The sequence below is a fragment of the Lepidochelys kempii genome, chromosome 7 (genome assembly GCF_965140265.1).
Source record: "Lepidochelys kempii isolate rLepKem1 chromosome 7, rLepKem1.hap2, whole genome shotgun sequence".
Lineage (NCBI taxonomy): Eukaryota > Metazoa > Chordata > Testudines > Cheloniidae > Lepidochelys > Lepidochelys kempii.
Window position 1 is genome coordinate 104,502,141 of NC_133262.1, and position 24,438 is coordinate 104,526,578.

General features: G+C 41.6%; 1 protein-coding gene across 17 annotated transcripts in view; it reads left to right on the forward strand.

Moving 5' to 3' along the window:
* CTBP2 (C-terminal binding protein 2) overlaps positions 1-24,438 on the forward strand; it is a 231,161-nt gene that overhangs the window by 114,035 nt on the left and 92,688 nt on the right. For 15 of the 17 annotated variants that reach the window (XR_012160053.1, XR_012160052.1, XR_012160054.1 and 12 more), the window contains one exon: positions 19,752-19,911. The exons of 1 other annotated variant lie outside the window; for it this stretch is intronic. Coding sequence is in view for 13 of the 16 variants with exons in the window: in XM_073354099.1 (XP_073210200.1) it covers positions 19,854-19,911 (58 nt within the window). In the remaining 3 variants the exon portion in view is untranslated. Of the gene's footprint in view, positions 1-10,390; positions 10,555-19,751; positions 19,912-24,438 lie in introns of all 17 variants that reach the window. One more of the 17 variants, XM_073354089.1, reaches the window with a different exon arrangement.

Below are 24,438 nucleotides of genomic sequence, written 5' to 3' on the forward strand. Positions count from 1 at the left end.
GGCATGTTGAGGTCTCAGTCAAGGAGGGAGAAACTTATTTTATCACATTTAATTGCCAGTCTGTTTGGATTATTGTTATTTTCTAAGATTTTTTCAGTGGGAAAAATAGATTTTTGTGTACTTTTGTATTTCTTTTTTCGTCTTTTTGCTCTCATGAAACTTAAAAAGAAAAATAAACTTTGAAAATACTTTTACTGGATATTTAGGCTCTGAGTTTTAGGCCTAGTTTCCATGCAGTTCTGAGTACGGGAATTGAGCCTTAGTTTACCACGGTGACTGTTTACTCCTGATGTCTTCATTAAATTGTAACAGGCCTTTGGCAGCATTAGCTAAAATGTTGGTTCCAGCAGGACTTTCATTATAAATCCCAATTTTTGGTAGCTTGGAATTTTCTGAAAATTTGGGGCTGTCCAGTTTATGTTGTCTCGAAAGATATTTTCATGTCATTTTTAGTCCATCCAAGTGTGCACATTCTATCCAGAATTTCTCAGGAATGTGTTCAGTATGTGGATTTTGTGTGTCTGCCTGTTAGCTGTATTAGCATAGAAGATTGGAGCCAATACGGTCTATGGCATCAGTGATCTGTGGAATAATGCATCCCCAAGTAGCAGCCATTAGTGTGTATTGTGTCACTGATCTGTGCACCAAAGGGGCCACAAGTAGGTGTTGCCACAATAAACGTCACAACTCTGTGGGAGCCATCACAGTTCATTGCTTCAATAGTCTATGTATTGAGTCCCAAGTAGGTCTTGACACACAATGGACCATTATGGCTCCAGATGAGCCATTATAGTTTTAGGTCAATAATCTGTGTGTTGTTGAATCCCAAAATAGCCTTGATACAGCAGACTGGAAAGGCTCATAGCAAAGATCTGTTGATTATGCAAAACCTGTACAAGGTCCAGAGGATACTCTGACTTGCTGCTAAAGATAAGTGGTGTGAGAGTTACTTTCTCTTATTTATTACTATTATTTAAACTTCTCTCCCTACTCGCAGTGCTCTTTGTCTCTCCTTCTGCTCATATGGATATTAAACCATACAAATGATATTGTGAAAGCATCAGATGTGAAACCCAAAAGGAAGGATAGGTTATAGTTACTAGTAAGCTGATGAGCAGAAGCTCTCTTGGTAGTGGGTGATTCTGCATACTACATGTTGTGTTGCAGTACAGAGGCACAGAAATATAACCCTGAACCAGTAAAGCACTTAAACATGTGGCTTCAATGAGACTATTCATTTATTTAAAGTTAAGTACATGCTCATGGGCTTTGTTTGATCTGAGCCAGACTGCCCAGCATCTTGCAGGGTTGAAGTCTTTTGGCCTTCGCCACCATACAGCTGGCATAATTGTTGGTCTTTGCTCAAGACTGGGTCAGCAGGGTTTCTAAAACTCAGGACTGGGTGCAGTGACAGAACCATATAGTGATATTGGACTAGCACCTGATTGCTCTTATGGCTGGTTTTATTTGGGGGGCTCAGTGTTGCTCACCTGTGAGATCACCAAGTCTCTACTTTCTTTGTTTTTATGGCCTTAAGTCCATCAAAAAAACTCCCATGGCTTCAGTGGAAGCAGAGTTTGGCTGACTCAGGGTGCTTTTAAAACCCCCACATTAATGTGTAAAAAAAAAAAAAAATCAGAATTAGGGCTGGTTGAAATTTTTCAAACAAAGAGCGTTTTTTGTTTTGTTTTGTTTTTTTGGCTGAGAAATTATCCTTTTTTTCCTATAAGGAGGAAGGACAGGATTTGCACTGTACTATATACTTAAATGACAGCTTGGCCTTGCATTCTTTTGCATAGTAAAACTAGGGTTGCCAAGTTTCTAATCGTACAAAACCAAACACCCTTTCCCCGCCCCCGCTAACTCCATCCCCCCCCTTCCCTACATTGCTTGCTTTCCCCCACCCTCACCCACTTTCACCAGACTGGGGCAGGAGGTGCAGGGTCTGGGGTGGGGCCATAAATGAGGGATTCAGGGTGTAGGAGGGGGCCCTGGCCTGGGGCAGGAGGTTGGGGTGTGGGAGAGGGTGCGGGCTTCGGCTGGGGGTACAAGCTCTGGGGTGGGGCCAGGGATGAGGGGTTTGGGGTGTGGAAGGGGGCTATGGGCTGGGGCAGGGGATTGGAAGGGGGGATGAGGTGCAGGCTCCGGGAGGGAGTTAGGGTGCAAGAGGGGACCCAGGCCTGGGGCAGGGGATTGGGGTGCGGGAGGGGTGCAGGCTCTCGCTGGGGATGTGGGCTCTGGTGTGGGGCCAGAGATGAGGAGTTTGGGGTGCAGGAGGGGGATCAGGGCTGGAGCAGGGGGTTGGGGTTCCGACATGGGGCATGGGGTGAGGGGTGCGGGAACTGGTGACTCATGTGGGCTCCAGCTGGGTGGCACTTACCTCAGGTGGCTCCTGGAAGCGGCAGACATGTCTGGCTCCTAGGCAGAGGGGTCAGGGGGCTCTGCGTGCTGCTCGCACCCAGAGGTGCTGCCCCCGCAGCTCCCATTGGCTGTGGTTGCCAGCCAATGGGTACTGCAGAGCCAGCACTTGGGGCGGGAACAGCGCACGGAGCCCCCGTGGCTGTCCCTGCGTCAAGAAGCTGGACATGCCGCCACTTCCGGGAACCACACAGAACCAGGGCAGGCAGGGAGCCTGCATTAGCCAGGCTGCGCCACCAAACGGACTTTTAATGGTTGCTGACCGGAGCTGCCAGGATACCTTTTCGACTGTGTGTTCCGGTCAATAATCAGACATCTGGCAACTTTAGCTAAAACTGGCATGGATCTGAAAATGAAGAGGAGAATGGCTCACTGAAAGTGAAAGAAGGTTGCAGTGCTGCAGAACTTGGAACGAGAAATGCAGTTAATTTACCATTTCAGATTTCACTATCAGTTGGCTAGCAAAAGATGAATTAGCTTAGCTATTAAGGATATTACACGTGTTTCCCCCTTCAGAGATTTGTTAGAACATATTTTCTTCAATGATAGTAATCAGTGTTACAAACAAAACACAGTTTCCCCCTTTGAATTTTCCTTTATGCATGGCATCATCTACATAAAAAAAAGTATGTTAAACAACATGAATAGCTTCAGGCCATTTTATTTCATGTTGCTAAATAAATCAATGCAGATGAGGACTTTTTTATGTAAGACTGGTTAGTGAATATAACCACTAAGATAGGAGCCAAACATTATAACTCAAAAGATTTCCTAAAGGTAGACATGCCTGCTGATTCTGATTAATCTTAAGGGTCAGATCCTGTATTCCCAGTGCAAGCCGAACTCCCAGTGCAGTCTCTGGGAGGTTTGCCTAAGAAAAGACTGCGGGCCCAGGCCAGTATGTGACAGTAAGGAGCCAGATTTAGTGACATTTTGCTCTTTAAGTGAATTCAGTGCTTGCGAAAGGTGCTGGATCGATGGCCCCTGGATACTTCTGTTTCTCCACAATGCAAGTACAGCATGATGAGCTGCACTTCAGGTTTCCCCCACCAATATCCCTCAGCCTGAGCAGGAGGAACCTTCACTAGGAGTAAGAGAGCTCTCCGTGCCCACTCCCAGTTTGTTCCATGGCTTCTCTACTAAGGCTATGCTAATTAGGGCGCTGCTTACTACCAGTTCTATGATGTTTTTTGTGACATGGGTATTTGTCTCCTAAGGAACTGGACTCAGACCACCAACTCATTCCACATGAGCCATTAAACAGCTATGAGCTGGCAATAGTGCTTGGTCACTATGAAACTGAGCCAGATATGAAAAGATGACAAGGAGACTTTGTGTGTCTCTACCAGTTCCTGGAGCCATTCTGATTTTCCCCTAATGATTAATTGTCTGGTTTTAATTAACAAAAGCATTAGAAATTGTGAATAAAGGGTGATGCTCAAGGCTGAAAAGGACTTTTTCGACCTTAGAGCCCTAAAAGCCACTTGTCCTGAAAGATGCTTTTCTTGGCAGCGGGAAGACTCTTGTAACATTCTCTTCTTTCCCCAACCAATTGATGCAGAAGGGCATCACTGTATTAAAAACATGGATGAATATCTGTGACATCTAGCACTCAGAGAATTGTCTCAGGTATGTGATGTATTGGCTCCAAGAGACCACACATACAATGCTTTGTCTATGTGCAGAGTGTAATGGATGATGCCTTTAAGAAACCTGGTAGTGGACCACATCACCACAACAGCAGGAATGGATGCAGGTGCGGTATGTGCAGAGTGATCTCTGAGGAAGGCCTGTGCACTGGAACCGCCTGTGTGCGTCTGTTAGCTGCCTCTGTGTCCTGTATCAAATCAGAGACTTTACACAGAGACGAAGTTTGACTGCTTTACTAGACTAAGACTTGGCAGATCTGGGATCAGTTCTTGATTCTGCCCCAGACTTTGTGTGTGACTTTGAGCGAATCATTGATCTCTTTATGCCTCAGTTCCCCCCCCCCCCCCGTAAAATAGAGATCATATTCCTTTTTCTCAAAAAGAAAAGGAGTACTTGTGACACCTTAGAGACTAACAAATTTATTTGAGCATAAGCTTTCGCGAGCTACAGCTGAGCTGCTACTCTGAAATCTGATTCCTTTTTCTCTCACCCTATATCTGTCTTGCCAATTCAGATTGCAAGCTCTTTGGGGTAGGAATTGTCTCTTGCTGTAGCTGCTCTAAATTGACAGGCAAGAGCTCTCCCGTCAATTTAATTAATCCACCCCCAATGAACAGCAGCATAGGGCTGTCCACACCAGTATTTAGGTTGGTGTAACTCAGTGGTTCTCAAACTTTTGTACTGGTGACCACTTTCACAGAGCAAGCTTCTGAGTGCACCCCCCTCCCCCCACCCTTTATAAATTAAAAACGTTTTTTTTTTTTTAATATTTAACACTATTAAATCCTGGAAGTGAAGCGGGGTTTGGGGGCGGAGGCTGACAGCTCGCAATCCCCACGTAATAATTATGACCCCCGGTTTGAGAACCCTTGATTATGTCTCTCAGGGGGCGTGGCTTATTCACACCCCGGAGCAACATAAGTTATATCGACATAAGTGGTAGTGTAGACCTAGTCTGTGTGTCTGTAAAAGTCTAGCACAATGGGGTCCCAGTCTTGAATGCAGTCTCCAGGTGCTACTGTAAGACAAATAATGTGTAACTATATTTTGGGGCACTCCCTCACTGCTTCAGTGAAAAATAAGATTACCAAAGGAATATTAATTGGTCCATATTTTAGATTGATGACTTATAGTATTTTAAAAAATAAAGTAAATTTTTGATCTATGAATGCAAAATAGCTTCTGAGAAAATCTACTGGGGGAATTGTGGGGGGAAGGGAGGGGAATGGGAGAGGTTGGAAAAAGCCCAGACCATTGACTTAAACCATATTTTATGCAACTCAATCCCCAATTTGAGAATTTATGTATGAGAACTTTAACAGGTAACGTAGAACTAGTAACTTATGGCAGACCTTTAACTTGGTGCTGCCAGTTACAGCCCAGGATGTGTGTGTCTGAGATAGTCCAAGGCCAAAGCTGAAACATCAAACCTGAACCCTATCAACTTGATACTGATTCAGAGTCAAGTTTCGGATTGGATTTTTACAAAGGGCCACAATCTTTGTGAGGGCTGGACCAAACCCCGGAATCTAAACACTTGCTATACTTCTTGGGGCTTGAAATCCAGACTAGAATTTTACAGCATGGGCTCACATTCTATATGTGTGAATGTGTATGTAAAATACCATATAATATGAAGGAGTATGTAATATGGTACTAAATATGATACCATGCAGGTGTGTCTTTTGTTGCATGTGTATCTATTTGTCTGTCTTATTCTGTCTTTTATTTTGGAATGACATGGTGCTTGGGACATCAAAAGACACAAAGATAAAGATGAAGAGCTTACAGCCTAAAAGGCAGATACCACAAAGGTAGGACACACTGGCTACTCACAGAAGAGAATAATTTAGACGCTTTAGAGCGGTGTTAATCTTACTATTTTTATACTTCTCATTATGAACTCACTGCTTGTGGATATTGTACTAGTGAGTTTTCACCTGGATGTTAATCAGGAGAAGGATGGCCTGGGTAATTGGGGTAAGGGGGGGGGCCTTCTGTGCATAAGGGGTGACAGAAGAGAGCAGGAGGCAAGCAAAATGTTGAGGCTGGTGTTGGTGATTGAGCAGAGGAATTGATAGTACATGAGAGGAGACAAGGTCTGAGATGGACACAAATACATTATTGGAATAAATGATATCTGTTTTTTTCCCTTAATTTGATTTATATTTAGGTGGACAGAGGAAAAATGGCCTGACTGGGGCGGGGGGGGGGAGGGGAGGGAAGGGAAGTGGGTAGTTGTGTGTGTGGATTCCTAGCCAGCAGTAGTTTTAAGACGTTTAGATTCCACATTTGGGTGCACATTAGTAACAAGAGGGAACCATCTGAATGTAAGTGGCCACGTCCTATCTTTTGACAGTTTGGAAGTTCAATTTATCTTTGTACAGCTCTCAGAGATAAGCTCTAACCTCTAGCTCAGGAGACAGATAATGGTGCCATGACACAATTTAGAATTTTTCTCAGTTAATCATTTAAAAATTAAAACATAATCTGCTGCTCATGAGATTAACAAAGGATCGGTTTTGTTGCATCTGGAGGTAGGGAGGGAAAAAAGCCCCAACCCAGGAAGCAGCAATAGCTGTATGTCTGATAAGTGTTTGTTTAACCACAGGTTTTTGTCACGGCTGTTTCATCTTATTTTCTTCTTGTCCTTGCACTTGCTTGCTCGTCTACGTACAGCATACGGAAAGGTTGAAAAGTGACACTTGCTAAATGAAAGTAGACTGCAACTGTTCTTTAGCAACTGCGGATGAGGTTTAGCAGTGCTGTTCACAAGCTGTGTGCAGGCAGCTCACTCCCTAGTATAAAATGCCCTCTGATGGCCAAATAAGCATATAACTCAGTTTAGAAAACTGAAAATGAAGACACCTTTTCCAGTGGTTTCTAATTTGGCTGGGATAGTTCTGATGCTCTACTGAATAATTCATAGGGAAGAAGAGGGCTTTTGAGTATACAGATGTTCAAAGAATGAAGATTTACTTACTTAAAAGCACTTCCTAGTGTTTGTCTTTGTAATTAATGAAAATAAAAACAAAAAAAATCTGAAGTGCTATAGAAGCTGATTTCATTTTTCAGTGTTGCAAAGATCTCTTTGAATGGGGCTTTTAGATTTGAGGCATATAATTTGCACTTGTTTGATATTAAAATAAAAGTAAAACAAATTAGCCCACTGGTCAGTCAACATAGTTATATTGATGTGTCCGTTACTTGTGTTGGATATTTTGAAACCATACTGAAGAAGGGAACTTTGTGATTGCCTAGCAGTAGGTTGTGCTCTGTAAGCTATGTAGGTGATTTGGGTGCAGTTGCTGATGTTGGTCTTTCCCTCCCCCTGGGCGTCTGCCACACTGGCAGAGTCTGGAGGTCCTGGGGAGGCAGTGTATGAACCTGCGTGGGAAGATTGGTTTCAGAGTGGTAGCTGTGTTAGCAAAAATAATGAGGAGTCCTTGTGGCACCTTAGAGACTAACAAATTTATTTGGGCATAAGCTTTTGTGGGTTAGAACCCACTCATCAGATGCATGGAGTGAAAATACAGGAGCAGGTATAAAAACATGAAAGGATGGGGGTTGCTTTACCAAGTGTGAGGTCAGTCTAATGAGATAATATTTTAAGCTGTGGTCTGCGTCACTATGTAGCAAGTTTAACAACAGATGTGCAGGCTGATACGAGTTATGGTACATTTTGCTCACTTACATAATAGCAAGTTACTTAAAACAGTTACATTTCTTGTGTGAAGGAATCCTACAGTATTCTGTTCTCCTCTATAGTTCACTAAAGAGAGAGTAGCTCTTTATTTCTAATCAACAGGTGTTAAAATGGGAGTATCTGTTATTACTGAAACATACTACTGATGTTTTAACCTGCTGTATTTTTGCTTTCTCCATCAGACTGCAGGAACAGACTTACTACACTTTTTTCCCCAGCTTTTATCTTTGATCATAACAAAATAGCTTCCCCAGCTATTCTAGATTCAGCTTCAATCAATCACTTTCTGTTATACAGTGCCCCTTTTAATATTAAAGGGAAAATGGAAGTAGTGATTGACAGCACTGGAGAGCGAAGTCCTCTGAAGACAGAACAGTAACAGCATAGGCCATAGGGAATGTCAATGCATACGTCTTCCACATAGTCAATGCTGCTGTGCCTCATGGGACAACGTGCAGGGTTGAGAGTTGCCATATATCCAGTCAGCATTATCAGACTGTTGACAACAGTGCCAGTTCTGATAGTGACCTTTGTGGTGTGCACATGTGCCAACTAGAACCTGAACCCAGCAATTTCCGAAAGGGCACCAAACAGCCATTGGAAGAAGTCACTTTTGATCATTATGATTATGAGCAGAATTCAAACCAGTCACTTAGATGTGAAAGGTGCATTACCTCCCACGGAGCCTTCTAGTCATTCCCACCGAATGCCCTTACTACCAAAAATCACTGAGCACTTGGCAACAACAAAATTATGTTAAGTAATAAAAATGTTACGTCTAATTAATTTTAGTTTTTCCTTAGACAAGAATTCTGTCTGTCTAGTTTTTTGAGGGTGATGGTATTTCACAGGCCAGAATTCTAGTGTGCCATGAGTCATGTACCAACGGTTAGGTATGCCACCAAAGTAGTGGCCATTTTGTGACAAAGACCATTTTAGTCAATGGAAAGACCCCCATTGACTTCGTCAGGCTGTAGATCAGGCTCCAAGTCAACAAGGTAGCCAACTGAAAGGTCATGGAGGGTGTTCAGTTCAATGGGTAAGATTTTCAAAAGTTCTTAAGGAAGTTAGGTGCCCAACTCCCATTGAAAATTATTATCATTTATTATGTATTTGTATTACCATAGCACCTGGGAGCCCTAACTCCCTTTGGTGTTTTAGAAAATCCACCCAATTAGTAAAGCTTTAAAATCCCTCAGGATCTGACTGCTCTGTTTAATGGAGTGGAGAATCTGGCCATAGATGTCCCCAATTTAGAATTCAGCCTCAGGACCTGATCCTGCAAGCCTGAACACCACATGCGTGAGAAGTTCTTTTTAATTCAATGGGGGTTCTCAAATGAGTGAATTAATCACACATGCATGAGCTTGCAGGAGTGTATGAACATAGGAGTTGCCATATCGAATCAGACCTGTTGTACGGCCTATCCGTTATCCTGTCTCCAACAGCATGAGAGAGATCACATAGTGGACAGTAATGGAATAGGGGATGTTTCTTCCTAATCCCTGTCAGATGGAGGTTCCCCAGAGTACGAGGATCTATAGCCATTATACATTTTTGTTTACTTTGTCTTCTTACCTAATGGAAAAACTATAGTGGTTCTCATTATCCATATAAATCTCTACTACCATTTTTGATTCTTGAAGATCTTGGCCTCCATGGTATCATGTGGCAGTGAGCTCCACATGTTGATTTTGAGCTGAACCCCCTGCACCCCAAAAAGTATTTCTTTTTATATCACTTCAAAATTTCTTGTCTTGTATCCCTTTGTTCTCTTATTGCAAGAGGGTAAGTGATGTGATCTACCTTCTCTATTCCATTCATTATTGTGCCCACCCTAGGATACCACCTCTTACTCTTCTCTATAACCCATGCTAACACAGTGCAGCTCTTGTGTCCCTAGACTAAACTCTGAACTGAGTTTCATCTATCTGCTGCTGTCTCTGCGCTAAGAGACCTAGTCCTTTAGCTCATATAGTAGAAGCTCGTACTTTTAGATTCAGGGGTTCTGGATTCAGGACCAGGAGACCACCCACGGACATTGTTACAAAAGCAGTCTTTTCAACTACTCCATCTGGAAGTCCTTCCATGTCTGTTTTGTTGTTGCCTGTCTCTGGACTCCCTTCCCACCTGTCCCATTTCTGCTATTATCTTTTAAAGAGAGGGTGGTGACCAGGACTGAACATGACATTCCACTTGAGCAGGTATCATTAATTCATACAAAGACATTACATTCTCAGGAGTTTCTACCCCATGCCTCATGCATTCTAACACTTTGTTTTCTCTGTTTCTCTCCCCTTTCTCTGTCTCCTTGTCTTAGTTAGTAGTTCCCTCTTCATTTCCTTCCCTGTGGCAAAATCCGATTCTCGGCACTTGTGGGCTTCATCCCATGCCTTCCCCATTACATCTGCTAAATGATCAGCAGTTAAATAGCTAATGCTGGGCTCCAATGAAATTAATGGGGGACAGTCCACGCCTCTCGGTACCATTGTTTCAATAAAATGTTAATAAAGAAATACAATCATAAATACACCTAGGTCTTATGTAGTGCTTTTCATCAGTAGATCTCAGAGTGCCTTGCAAAGGGAGCTCATTCTCATTATCCTCCTTTTACAGATGGGGGAACAGATGCACTGGGAGGAAAAGTGACTAGCCCAAGGTCACCCAGCAGGCCAGTGGTAGGGCCAGGAAAAAGGCTTTTAGAAATCGGTATCTTGGCGAATGAGGAGCTCTACAAAGCCTGATATCTGATGCGCACTTCAGAATCACTGAATACATTGGTAATCCACTTTCCTGTAGTCTTGGTCTGACTCTATTCAAAGAGCACTAGTACCCTTCAGTATCCAGGAACCTAAAAGCTGATGCAAGAACCTGTCCTTTCCATGGCAGCAAAATAAGTATATTATCAAGCTTAAAGTGCATTATCTATTTTTTTCCCTCACCCGAAAGCCACTGCAGTTTGTGTAAGAAATAGTTAGCCGTCATATTAGGGAACCTCCATCATTCCGCTCAAGAATTTCAGGTGCAAATCATAAACAATTAAAAAGTTCCTCACAACAGATAACAGATCTTATCAAATTTAGATAATAGGGGTTTTGTGATTACAGTAGGAAAAAAAGATGTCTTTAACATGTTAATTAACTCATGTAAGACAAGGCAGTTGTAGTTTTCACATGTGTTGGTTTAGCTAAATTTGGGATGGAGCCTTAGGTTTACCTTGACCAAGTAATTCATTAAAGCACTTGGAAGGTTTTGGAATAGATGAAGGTAAAGGAAGGAAGGTATTATTAAAGTGAGTCTCTTAAAACCTCAATAAAAGATATGACAACTCAATGGCTACTATAATCAGTAAAAACATCTGAATTGCCACTATGATGATCATAAACTCCTTAGGGAGGAAGGACCTGGACTGATGAACTTGTGCCCTCACAGTCTATGTGGTAATGACAAGTTCTTCTCCAGTGTGGTAATATGCAAAGAAGCTGACTCCAAAGAGTGACTACCACATACTAGAGCAAGAGACACGTGTGTGATCATGGGACTTTGTTTCCTGTTCTTATTCTGGCTCTCTCTCCCCCTTCTGTATGATTGGTCTCTAGGTATTTATAAAGCACCTATCTGCACTCTAAGCACTATAGAAGGTATAAAAATGCAGTGAGACAACAGCTCTCACCAGTTGTTTTTCTTTTCTTATTTTAAAAAATTGAATGATCAGGAAGTGTTGATGGGTTCTTATGTCTAAGTGTTTTTGGAAATCCGCCACTGGGGCACACTGCAGCTTGACCGGTGATGCCATTGGTGTTCATGTGGCTGCCAGAGTTAATATCACTGTGCTATCTAGACCTGCTCTGATCAGGGCTAGATATGATTTTGGTAAAGCAATGCCAGTACCCAATCTGCGCAAGGGCTCTCACTCTTACTGTTACTGGATGAGTTGCATTGGTGGTAGATTAGCAGTGGAGATTTTTTTTTAAAGATCCCAGCTAGACACAGTATAAGGTCTTTTAGTTGCTAAGGTGCCCTTTGTCCATAAAATTGTTCTCATGGTGTTATACATTATAATAATTTTTGGTCAGTGAGCATGAGACAAGAACATCTTCAGATTCCTATTTCCTCTTCACTTTTAATGTATAAATATAGTTACAAACTGAGGTAGGTCAGACACCCTCTCTGTGCAATCCCTTGTCATGGTAATCCCAGGATGGTAGGGACGGCAGGATATGAAATGAGATAATTATCACAGGAGATCTTTACAGGAAAATAGTGCATAGAGTAATGAGTAATGAAATTCTTTTATCGGACTTCGCCAAGTCTTCTAAACGATGGGCATTCCTTACATACGAGACAAAGGACTGAGCTGAACTCCAGATTTGATTCTCTCATGGTCCTTCCATACATGAATTTGGGTGGAGTTGTTTACTTTTCAGCAACATTTGGCTTCAATCCTTTCACATCAGTGCACCCAGCATGGGCAAAAATTTAAAAAAGCTAAGCAGCATGGATTTCATTGTTTGGAAACATCCGTTCCTGTTACTTAGGAGAACAAAATACATCCAGCTTTTCTCTCATTTTCTGGCTCATGGACTGTGTGGTGTTTAATATGCAGTATTAAGAAGCCATTTAAATGTTTTGCATCAGGGTTTTTGTGTTTTTCCCCCCTTTAAAACATTGTGTTTAGGTAGATTTCCTTTAAATAAATAAATACATACATACATACATACATACATACTAGATTATCATAATGTCCCCGTGTTTTCAAGGAAATTTACATTTTGAAAGACACTGTTGGAGACCAGCAAGGACATGCAATTACCATATGTAAATCATTTCACTTGTTTCCTAATCTTGCTGAAGACCAAGAACTACAGGGTTTTTTTAGTATATGTCTTCCTCTTTCTCGTTCTTTAAAATTTCATTGTATGGCAAGATTTGTTTATGTTTTAACTGCTCTCCCTGATATTTTTAAGTCTTGCCCACTTACAATTATTTTATTTTTTGTAATGTTTAACCTTGTGATTATTTTGAGATTGAATTGGATGTAGAAATCATTAAGAGTAAATAGAAGTTTTGTGCTCAACTAGCTGAGTCCTACACACCGAAAATGGAAAAACCTTTTCTTAATTACAATTTCATGTAAAGGTTGTGAAGTGACCTGCTTTTTTCGGTGCCCTTCACATCTGGTTTTCTCCAGCTTATTCATGCCTGCCAAATCCCACTCTGGGTGCTCTTGTCATATTTTTAATAGTCTCTTAAGTTGTGTTCTTATTGCTGCTTGGTATCCTCACAAACACCTGTCAAACACAAACGGACGGCTTAAAATTATTAGGAAGGAAGGGCCCCATTCATGGAAATTACATTAAGCTGTGCTTTATGCCTGTGGTGGGGGTGATTATTTTTATCATTATTTTGCTTTGCAGAAAGCTTTTCTCCAGGGAATGATAAAGTGAATAGAGCTGGTCAGAGTAGCTTTGTTGGCATCACTTTCTGTCAGAAAATGCAGTTTAGTCAAAATCAAAACACTTTGTGAAATCATGTTGATTTCACCAAAATTTTGTTTTGGAGGAAAAAAAGTTCTAGGCTGGAACTCCCCATTTTGATACTTTTGGAATGAAAAACTTCAATTTTTCCTTTCAAAATGACCTTTCATTTTGAAATATTTAAAATTTAACGTTTAAAAAAGTCAGTACATTTTTGTGAGAATGAAATATTTTGATTGACTTGAAACAAATTGCGGTGAGGATTTTCTTTTGCGGAGAATTTTGAAATTTTGGGGGTTTCTTATCAGAATTAAACCAAATCTTGAAATCCCTGTATCCGCCACAAAATGAAATTTGCATTCTCCGTACAGCTCTAATAGTGAGTGAGTGAACTTGTGTTGTTTCTAGACTATATATGGAGATTAAGCCATGTAATATATGTCCTCTCCTGGCTACAGTGGGAAGCAAGCATAGGCGCCAACTCTGTAGGTGCTTCAGGGCTGGAGCACCCACAGGGAAAAATTGGTGGGTGCTCTGCACCTTTGCCTCCTCCCCTGAGCACACCATGTCCCTGCTTCTCCTCCCAGTGTTTGCCGCCATGAGACAGCTGTTTCGCAGTGTAACAAGCTGTGCGCGGGAGGGGGGAGAAGCTGGAACTCGGTGTGCTCAGGGGAGGAGGTGGGGAAGAGGCGGGGCTGGGATTTGGGGAAAGGGTCCAATAGGGGCAGGGAGGGGGGCAGAGTTGGGGCGGGGACTTTGGGGAAGGGGTTGGAACAGGGGCAGGGCAGGGGTGGAGTTCGGGGGTGTGTCGAGCACCCACCGGCACCAGGAAAAGTTGGTGCCTATGGAAGCAAGGATGGAAGAGGGTGGAGACTCTGGTTTGAATATGATGGGGAAGAAGCAAGATGTAGATGTGCCTTTGATTGATAATGGGCCAAAGACCGGGAAGATAATTTTTGGTTGGGTAGGTGGACTGTATTTAGTGGGTGGATAGTTATGTGTGAGGGCTTGTAACCTGTATTTGGCATATACACGATGCAGGGTTCCTCGATATACAAATATATAACTTTAGATTCTAACTGGTAATCTTAACATACAGGCAACACAGGTTTCTGCATCTGTTCAGACACATGTGTTTCTATGCAGTTTATAATCTGAAAATATAATTGCCAAGTGCAGTGCTGCTGAAATGAGCAAAGACCTATAAATGGAGATTTTGACCGTATGAAGAGTGAAGCCATTGTGAATGAGAACTTTTATTGTCAGGATTTGTTTTAATATAGAGCATGTAAAAGTGGAGCCTTGGTAATGAGAGTAAACGAAGCCCCAGGGCCTGTTTTGATTGCACTGGTAACACTATAGACTTTATCAGAAGAAACATAAATGCAACCATGGTGAAAGTGTTTAGCTCCATGAAACTGTCACTACAAAGAAGAAACTATATGTTAATTAGGATCTCATAAATAACCTGTACTTCATTAGGAGTCTTGACAGATTAAATAAACTTGATTCAATAGAAATATAAAAACATAAATGATCAAATAATTTCTCAAAAATCAGCACTAAAGCTGCTGCCCAGGATGGTCCATATTGGGTGCTGTGCAGCCAGCAAGGGACATGATGTTGCCATCGGTGGAAGTTTGGAGGAAAAAGGAGATGAGAGAATGATGGGTCTGGTAGATCATGTAACAGAAGTAATATGTGAACTTGGGATCTGAACTGTTGTTTTACCCACCCCGTATGGTGCAGTCTGGCGATATTGCTTGGGTGATCTTTTCTTAAAGAAGGATATGCGGGGGTGCAAAGGAATCATTGTGCTTCATTCTTGCAACATGAGAGAAAAAGCTGATGATCTGAGAGGGGAAAAGGCTCCGGGGGGCAGTTTTAGGGAAAGGGTTGTAAAATATCAATGAGATCCTTAAAATCTGCAGTCGCTGTTTGTGGACAATAGCGTCCGTCCCACGTGATCTAGCTCACAATACATTACTCTCATGAGATCCACAAATGACCCTCTCCTGCCTCCCTCCCGGTGCATGAAGGACCCAACTCCAAACAGACTTTGTACTTGGACCTGCTGTCCAGCCAAATCTCCCTGGGAGAGGGATGGGATTTAATTAAGTTAAAAGACGTGTATATCTTTTTAAATGCTGATAATGGAAGTGCTATCTCTTTGTATAGCTTTATCTACATTAACACTCAGTTGATTTTTTTAATATAACAAGCTCTTGACTTTAGGAAGCTTCTGTGTCTGGAATGGAAGTTTTGGTACTTCAGAATGTTACATTAATTATTAATGTGAGTGGGAATCATGTTCTGTAGCATCCCTTACATTTAAAAAAATCAATTAATTATTGCTATAAATCTCTGAGATTATGCTGCAGTCGTATTGCTGGGAAATTGGCCATTAACTACCAGGAAATCGCCTATTTTCCATCAGTCAGAATTCAGTTGTACCAACACAACCCTTTTCTTTTTATAAATTAACTATCAATGTGATGCATAATTGATAACCATTTATAATAATAACAATAATCTCCATGAAATTGTCATCTTGGTATACAGCAGATTTGTTAGAGCCTTTACCCCACTCCCTTATTTTCACCCTAGCTTACTGCATGCGTTAACTATTAATAGCCTGTGTTTTCTGGGAGATTGTTCCCGCACTGATCTTTTTTATTTTATTTTGGGGGGAGGGAGGGTGCGTAAGCTTAGTTGTTGGAGATGAAGGGGTAATATACAAGATATATTACAATACTTTGCAATTAATTATATGAAGATCTCAAAGGGCTTTACAAAGGTGGGTAAGTGTTATCTCCTTTTCACAGAAGGGGAAACAGATGCACAGAGAGGTTATGTATATTGCCCAAGGAAAGCTGCTTGACATCACCCCTATGTTTTCTAATCTCCAGACCCCTATGTTTACCATGGTCCTTGTCACTTTGTATCATAAGACACCATTACTTATAGTTGTATGTATTGTGTTGTTAAACTTATGTATTTCACACCAACAGTATGCAACGCTACCGACAATGGAATAGAGGGCTTTCCGTAGTACTTATTAGATGAAAATAATTCCCTTCCTCTGTTGTATTGTGGTAACCTTGAATGAATGGTGCACAATTTGAGATTCTCTCCTTTTTTTGTTTGATTGTTTTAACCTTTTATGGTGCTTTTCCTTAATTGTGCCCCAGAAAGCTGAAAGTTGGCAGCTCCATATTGATTGCTCTCTGGTAAAGAGTTCCTTGCTGTAGTAGCCTTTTGCTACCAGTATGTGGCATTAAATCAATGTGCAGCTTTGATACCCTCTGCTCCAGGGGTGGGCAAATTACAGCCGACGGCCCGCATCCGGCCGGTCAGACCTTTTAATCTGGCCCTCAAGCTTCCACTGGGGAGCGGGGTTGGGAGCTTTCTCCGCTCCAGTGTTCCAGCTGGGGAACGGGGTCAGGGGCTTGCTTTTCTCCACTCCATGCTGCTCCCGGAAGCAGGAGCAGCCAGGGGGCTCTGCATGCTGCCCCCGCCCCAAGCACCGGCTCTTCAGCTCCCATTGGCTGGGACCTGTGGGGGCGGTGCCTGCGGATGGGGCAGCACTCAGAGCGGCATGGCCCCGCCTCTGGAGGGGATATGGGCCTCTGTTTCCAGGAGCTGCTTCAGGTGAGCGCTGCCTGGATCCTGCACCCCTAAGCCCCCCTGCGCCTCAACCGCCTGCCACAGCCCTGATTGCCCTCCAAACCCTTTGATCCCAGCCCGGAGCACCCTCCTGCACCCCAAACCTCTCTCCAGCCCCACCCCAGAATCTGCACCCCCAACCGGAGCCCTCATCCCCCCCATGTGCCCCAATCCCCTGCCCCAGCCAGCCCTCTATACAATTTCCGTACCGAGATGTGGCCCTCAGGCCAAAAAGTTTGCCCACCCCTGCTCTACTCATTGCCTTTAGTTTCAGTGAAGTGCCCTGCAACTCCTTGTTTGGTATAGCTCATGTGTCCCTGCGGCAGCAAAGTAGGGAGGTTTGTTAAACTCACTAAGAATCCAGGGAAACCTAAAGTGGCTGTTCCAGAAGGTATCTCCAATGCCTACACCAGTGTGCTGTTGAGAGCTACTGTGATCAGATGGGGTACACCCTCTTGCCTGTCTTTGTGGGTGTTTTCTAAATGGCCCTGCATCTTTGTCTCTTGAGCCAGACTCCTTCAAGTACATAGAATCTTGTGATTAGACTTGTATCTTTATAGTAGTCATGATATAGTGTGTGACAGGTGGATCTTAATGGTATCTAAACCAAAAACTTGTTAGTGCTTCCATCATTATGTGTATGTACATACAAAGGCAGCTTTCCTCACTGTCTCTCCACCTTCATTTCACCCACCAAAGATGATCTTGAATGAAAGATGTTGGCTTGGAACATAAATTCCTTCCCCCACAAAAACTCTTCCTCACCTAAAAACATTAATAGTAGACCTCACAGGCTTGCACTGGTGACTGGAAGACCAAGTAGGTCGGCATAACACAAGTCAAGGACACTATATCAAAATCTAGCTCATGTTCATCTACCTTCCCCCTAGCACTCAAGGCAGGATGGGTTAACACTGAATTACTGGGAGTATAGTTTTACTTAGTAAAATTTTAATGCTGGTGGTAGACAGTTGCTGGAAATCAGATATCAGCATGAGTTTTTTTCATTTATTTCCCAATTCAGTTAACAACTAGGTGCTGCTTGCTCTGAAAACCAAACTCATGTCATCCATTTGCGGACAGTACCAAGCTAGGAGGGGTTGCAAGTGCTTTGGAGGATAGGATTAAAATTCAGAATGATCTGAATAAACTGGAGAAATGGTCTGAAGTAAATAGTATGTAATTCAATAAGGACAAATGCAAAGTACTCCACTTAGGAAGAAACAATCAGTTGCACACATACAAAATGGGAAATGACTGCCCAGGAAGGAGTACTGTGGAAAGGGATCTTGGGATCAGAGTGGGTCACAAGCTAAATATGACTCAACAGTGTAACGCTGTTGCAAAAAAAGCAAACATCATTCTGGGATGTATTAGCAGGAGTATTGTAAGTAAGACACGAGAAGTAATTCTTCCACTTTACTCCAAGCTGCTTAGGCCTCAACTGGAGTATTGTGTCCTGTTCTGGGCACTGGATTTCAGGAAAGACGTGGACAAATTGGAGAGAGGTCAGAGAAGAGCAACAAAAATGATTAAAGGTCTAGAAAACATGACCTATGAGGGAAGATTGAAAAAATTGGGTTTGTTTAGTCTGGAGAAGAGAAGACTGAGAGGGGACATGATAACAATTTTCAAATACATTACAGGTTGTTACAAGGAGGAGGGAGAAAAATTGTTCTTCTTAACCTCCGAGGATAGGACATGACTCAATGGGCTTAAATTGCAGCAAGGGCAGTTTAGGTTGGACATTAGGAAACACTGCCTAACTGTCAGAGTGGTTAAGCCCTGGAATAAATTGCCTAGGGAGGTTGTGGAATCTCCACCATTGTGGATCTTTAAGAGCAGGTTGGACAAACACCTCTCAGGAATTGTCTAGATAATACTTATTCCTGCCTTGAATACAGGGGACTGGACTAGATAACCTCTCGAGGTCCCTTCCAGTTCTGATTCAATGATTCTGTGTCCAGGGTTTATGATAGTACTGTTGCATTAAAGTGCCACAGTGGCACTTCTAGTCTCTATTCCTAGTGCAGACTGCTCCGATATGCATGTTCAAGAACTAAACAAAACTTGTGCTCTGTTTAAAAAAAATAAATAAAAAGTGATGAATAATATGCAAGTGTCTCTATTTGCCTGATTTTGTTAATTTCTTTGGGAAAGACTTGGGACCTTGTCCCTTTATAGAACACTTCTTATAGATAAACCACATCTGCCAATTGCTAGATTACTTTAATTAATGAGACACCGATATGTGGCAGCCTTTAAAGGGTGTGCCTGTTGGAAATGTCACATCCAGCATCAAATGTGTAACACTGGCCTTTTGAGTACGACTGAGAGAACAAACTACAATTATGGTTGGGCTGTGTGTGAAAAATTGTGGGTAATATATAAAAGTCTCTGTTTCAGGAGTCCAAATTGTACCTCCAGTGATAACTATTTTATTGGAAATGAATTGAATAAGACATGATATCCAAAGCGCATGTGTTCAAAGGAGATATCAGATGAGCAAAAGTAACTTTTCTTTTGCTCTGTCTCTAATCTTTCAGAGCCTATGAATACAGTTTGGGTTTCTGAGGCTGAAATAAAACACAGAAATCTTACATATAACACTTTAACAAGTATTGCCATGCTGTTGTACAATGTTGCTATTTCTTATTGCAAGGAAGATAAAACTTGAATTGCAGCATAAAATCTGTGACTACTTGAGAACATGGGTTGAAAGTATTCAGTTTGAAACTTTCATTTCAGAAAGTCCACAGTAACGTCAAGCATAGACTGTTGTCATCCTTTGCACCAAGGGTCCTAAATGTAAGGATTATTTTTCCTTGTTTCAGGGTTTATAGTGCCGTTATGCACTCAGACTCCTGTGAATTTTCCTGAGTTCTTGGAGGACTGCTTTGCTTTTTGAATCAGAAAGTTACAAAATACAGTAAAGAATGGCACTTGTGGATAAACACAAAGTCAAACGACAGCGATTGGACAGAATTTGTGAAGGTAAGACTGAGCATAATCCAATATTTCTAATGAAACCTGCATAGATTCTTTAAAAGAAAGTAGAATTGCTGAACTATGGTTAGCACTGGTGTTTGTAAGTGAAACACCTGATCCTGTTTTGAAAGTGACCTGCAAATTATAAGACTTTGGTTTACTGGTCATCTCTTTTGCATTGCTTAGTAATTTATAGTGAAATGACACTCTTATCTGTAGTCTAGATGTTGCCATATCAAGATGTTGGCTCGGACTTTGCATTTACATTGCCTTACAGAGATGGTGCTGCTTTGTTAAAAGTGCTGTACTGTGAGCCCATGTGGAAGTTAATTATCCTAAATCCCAAATGGAAACGAGTAATGGGTAGCTCTTCCCAGCATTTCCTCACTAAGTCACACCAGTGCCGGTGCCCCAGACTATGTGAGAGAGATTGCTGGATGCAAAACAACTACCTCTCTTGTCCACACACTCATGGCAATGCCACACTATCTAGCTTAGCATTTTGTAATGCATTTTGAGCAATGTCAGTTATGATAGGCACTCTGAAACCAGTTTATGGTTTAAATGGCGGTTTAAACGACCAAGATTTTCTGGAGACACACTTACTCCTCCACTCCTCGGGCTACAATAAATTCAGCTCTTCAGCAACATTGACAATTTCTGTATGTGTTAACTGTGTTTGTTGTTGAAATGTAACTGAATGTATCGGACAGAATATTAGACAAACAATTTTTCCTTCATTAGCAAATGTGTGATGCCAAGATAAATTTGTTTGTAGATCCATTCTGTATTCATAGTGTGTGTTTGAATGCATTAGCCCAGGTAGGTTTTTCCTTTACTTTTCTGTGTTTTGTTCAGTGTAACAACAGAACGACAGCCAGTAGTTAATGTATCTCTGCTGCATCTTCAGATGGCATAAGCTACTTTTATTTACTTATGAGAAAAGTCAAGTGGTGCCAGACAACCTCAGACTTTCCAATGTGCTCGCTGATACTTCTCTGATGAGAGCTGGCGGCCATCTCATAAACATTTTACAAGCTTTAGCAAAAAAGGAACAAAGTGTCATTCAAGCAGCTGTAGCTTAAATCTTGTCTGCTGAGTGATTATCTATGTTTCAAGGGAGAATCTGTCCAGGTAGATGGTTTCAATTTTTATGAACAATGGCTAGTAGGGGCATACTTCAAAGTATTATGTTAAATGCTCCCAAATAAAATTCTGCTCTTGGATGTGGGCACACAACTCCCACCGAAGTTTTATGATGCCAAGAAACACATTTTATAACAATTTTCAGCAGAACATATAAGACCCCTCAGGTTGCACAACTGAAGGCAAAACTGAGTCCCTACATGTTTTGCTCTAGTGGTTATGGACTGTGTTTTTCTTGATACAGCAGTAATTAAATACAACTCCTTCGCTATCATTTTAAGCTTTCCATGAATTATTTAACCATTAATTGTGTGGGGTGATCCTAGTGATCTCCTTGGATATACAACCCGCACATGAAATACACGTTGTTACTGATATCCCTCAGGAAGCGGTATTATTCATCAGATAGGACTGCATTTCAAGCTCAATGCAGAGAGCACGAAATTGAAAAATGAGTTCTTCATTTAATCATGTAATATAGAAAAATGTAAAAGCCATTCCACCTGTCAGTTTAATTAACCCAATCAAAACTGGGTTAATCTGCCTTAACTCTGCTCCAAAGCATGTTGCCTTTGTAATACGGGGGGGTGCGGGGGCGGGAAAAGGGAGTCGGGAGGAAGTTGCCGACAGTGGCCGGAATATATGGCAGCAAAGAGTTACATATCTATCCATTTGAATGCCATAAACACTCAGGTGTAGTGTTCTATCTTATCTTTAAAAAATGACTTTGAACCTGACTTAAAAGACTTATATTGGCAGAGTTGGGATTTTCAAAAGCAGCCTTTCCAGTTTGATGTTTGCTATCAGATCTGGTTGCTGAGTGAACAAGAAACTCAAAAGGATCATAGGACGAACCTGCTAGCAGAACATTAGATATGATTGAAGTTTAGATTATTTTCCTCTGAACAACTGATTTGAGCTTTTTGTTCTTTCTTGGCTAAAATCATTTTCTAATCTGTAAAAGTGCCATTTACATAACTTTTGAAAAAAGCACATTTGCCGTCCACTAACTTCATTTGTGATTTGAATTAAATTGATGGGATTTACTGTTGTGCAGCAACACGTTATGTTGTGTGTGACTTCCAAAACGTTGAAAGGTTACAGGTTAGGATTGGCTGTAACGACCATTGTAAAACTAATCCTGAAAAATAATTTTCCAGAGTCTTAGGCTATATCTACACTTAAAACATTATGGCAGCACAGCTGCAGCTGTGGCGCTATAGTGCTTCAGTGTAGACATGCACTACAGTGACTTCTCCTGTGGCTGTCGTTAATCCACCTCCCCAAGAGGCGGTAGCTAGGTCAACAGAACTAGTGCTGTCTACACCAGGAGTTAGGTTGGCTTAACTACATCTCTCAGGGGAGTGGACTTTTCACACCCCCTGCCCAACGTAGTTCAGTCAATCAGTGGAGACCAGCCCGTAGGGTTGTAGGATTATCATACACCACATTGGCTTTGCTGAAGGCTATTTTTTTGTTGAAATATCTTTTATTGTGGTCAGGTTGGACTGTGGGGTAATAAATTCCTGAACACTGGCCATTCCAGCTGCTATGAAAGCATAATTTGAAAAAGCAGGCATTTTACTTTGCCTGATTTTGTCTTGGGGTCTTCAGATATTATACGGAATTATTGGTGTAGGGGAGGGTACAGTAGCGGACAAATGAAAGAAGTGGAAAAGCTTCCACAGGAGACATTTAGAGAGACAAACACCAGAATATCCCATGGCTCAGTAGTTTGGGCATGCTCCTCAGATGTGGGAGACCAGTATTCAAATCCCTTCTCCACCTGGGTCTCCCACATCCTAGATAAGTGATCTAACCACCAGGCTGAAGGTTATATGGAAGTTGCCACTGGTACCACCACCATCACCTGTTCCATCGGTCACTTTGTGAATCTAACCATGTTGAAAAAATCCATTCAGGTCAGACAAAATGTGGAAGCTTAATCAGAACAACTTCCTAGAGTTACAAGCAGTTCAGAAAGTGGTTCTCTCTACTCTAGTCTTACCTGCCATGATGGATTTGGTTGCCATTCATGTGTAAAGCAACACTAGGACTTCCATGGCATACTGACACTTCCAGGCTGGAACAAGCAAATACAAGTTAAAATTCCTTAATGAAAAAAGGGGGAATTCTCTTGCTTCTGGGTCAGGAAAGCTTTTTGTTTTGTTTGTTTACAGTAATGTTCATTGTGTGATAGGTGCTTACCAAGACCTCATTAAGGACAACTTCTGCTCTGAGGAGTTCACAACATAAGGCATTTAATGATTAAAACCTGCCTTGGGACTAATAAACAGTCTGTAGGTCAACTAAATAGATGGTTTTGTTTTTGTTTGTTTGTTTATTGTTAAGAAATAAATTCCTGTTTATGTCAGGAAATTTGTATCACAAATGGTCATTCAAAGAGAAACAATGTGTTAGAGATTATATCAAGTATGGATACATTTGCCAATACTGGGTAAAAATTACTCATTTAGAATAAAGAGGGAAGTAGTCTATTAGTACATTTGAGCTGGCTTTGTTTCATGAGTATAATTCATTGTAAAGAGGTTTTTTCCTCCCTCCCCAATAAAACTGTATTTGTTTTTCTTTTTGCCTGTCAAAAGACATAAAACGATCAGATTTTTTAGGAAGTGTAGCTTACCAAGTTTCTCCATGGGGAAAGAGAGAGAAATTAATGGAGGCAAATAAAAAGTTTTGCAGATCCTCAGCTGTTAAACTTATTTTATGTTGATTTACACCAATTGAGGTTCTGGCAAACTCCACTTAAAATTTTGGTTAATGATTGGTTCCTCCTGATTTGGTGCCCTGTTCCAGTATATCCATCCGAAGTTCATTGGTCTAGTCATTACTTTCTAACGCACTCACATTTTTCACAAAGGCCTTTCCTTGAAGCTTATTACTCCCTGTGTTGTTGGTTTCAGAGTAGCAGCCGTGTTAGTCTGTATCCGCAAAAAGAAAAGGAGGACTTGTGGCACCTTTGAGACTAACAAATTTATTTGAGCATAAGCTTTTGTGAGCTACAGCTCACTTCGTCGGATGCATTCAGTGGAAAATACAGTGGGGAGATTTATATACACAGAGAACATGAAACAATGGGTGTTACCATACACACTGTAACGAGAGAGATCAGGTAAGGTGAGCTATTACCAGCAGGAGAGCGGGGACAGGGGGGGACCTTTTGTAGTGATAATCAAGGTGGACCATTTCCAGAAGTTGAAAAGAATGTCTGAGGAACGGTGGGGGGAGGTGGGTGGGTGAATAAACATGGAGAAATAGTTTTACTTTGTGTAATGACCCATCCACTCCCAGTCTTTATTCAAGCCTAAGTTAATTGTATCCAGTTTGCAAATTAATTCCAATTCAGCAGTTTCTCGTTGGAGTCTG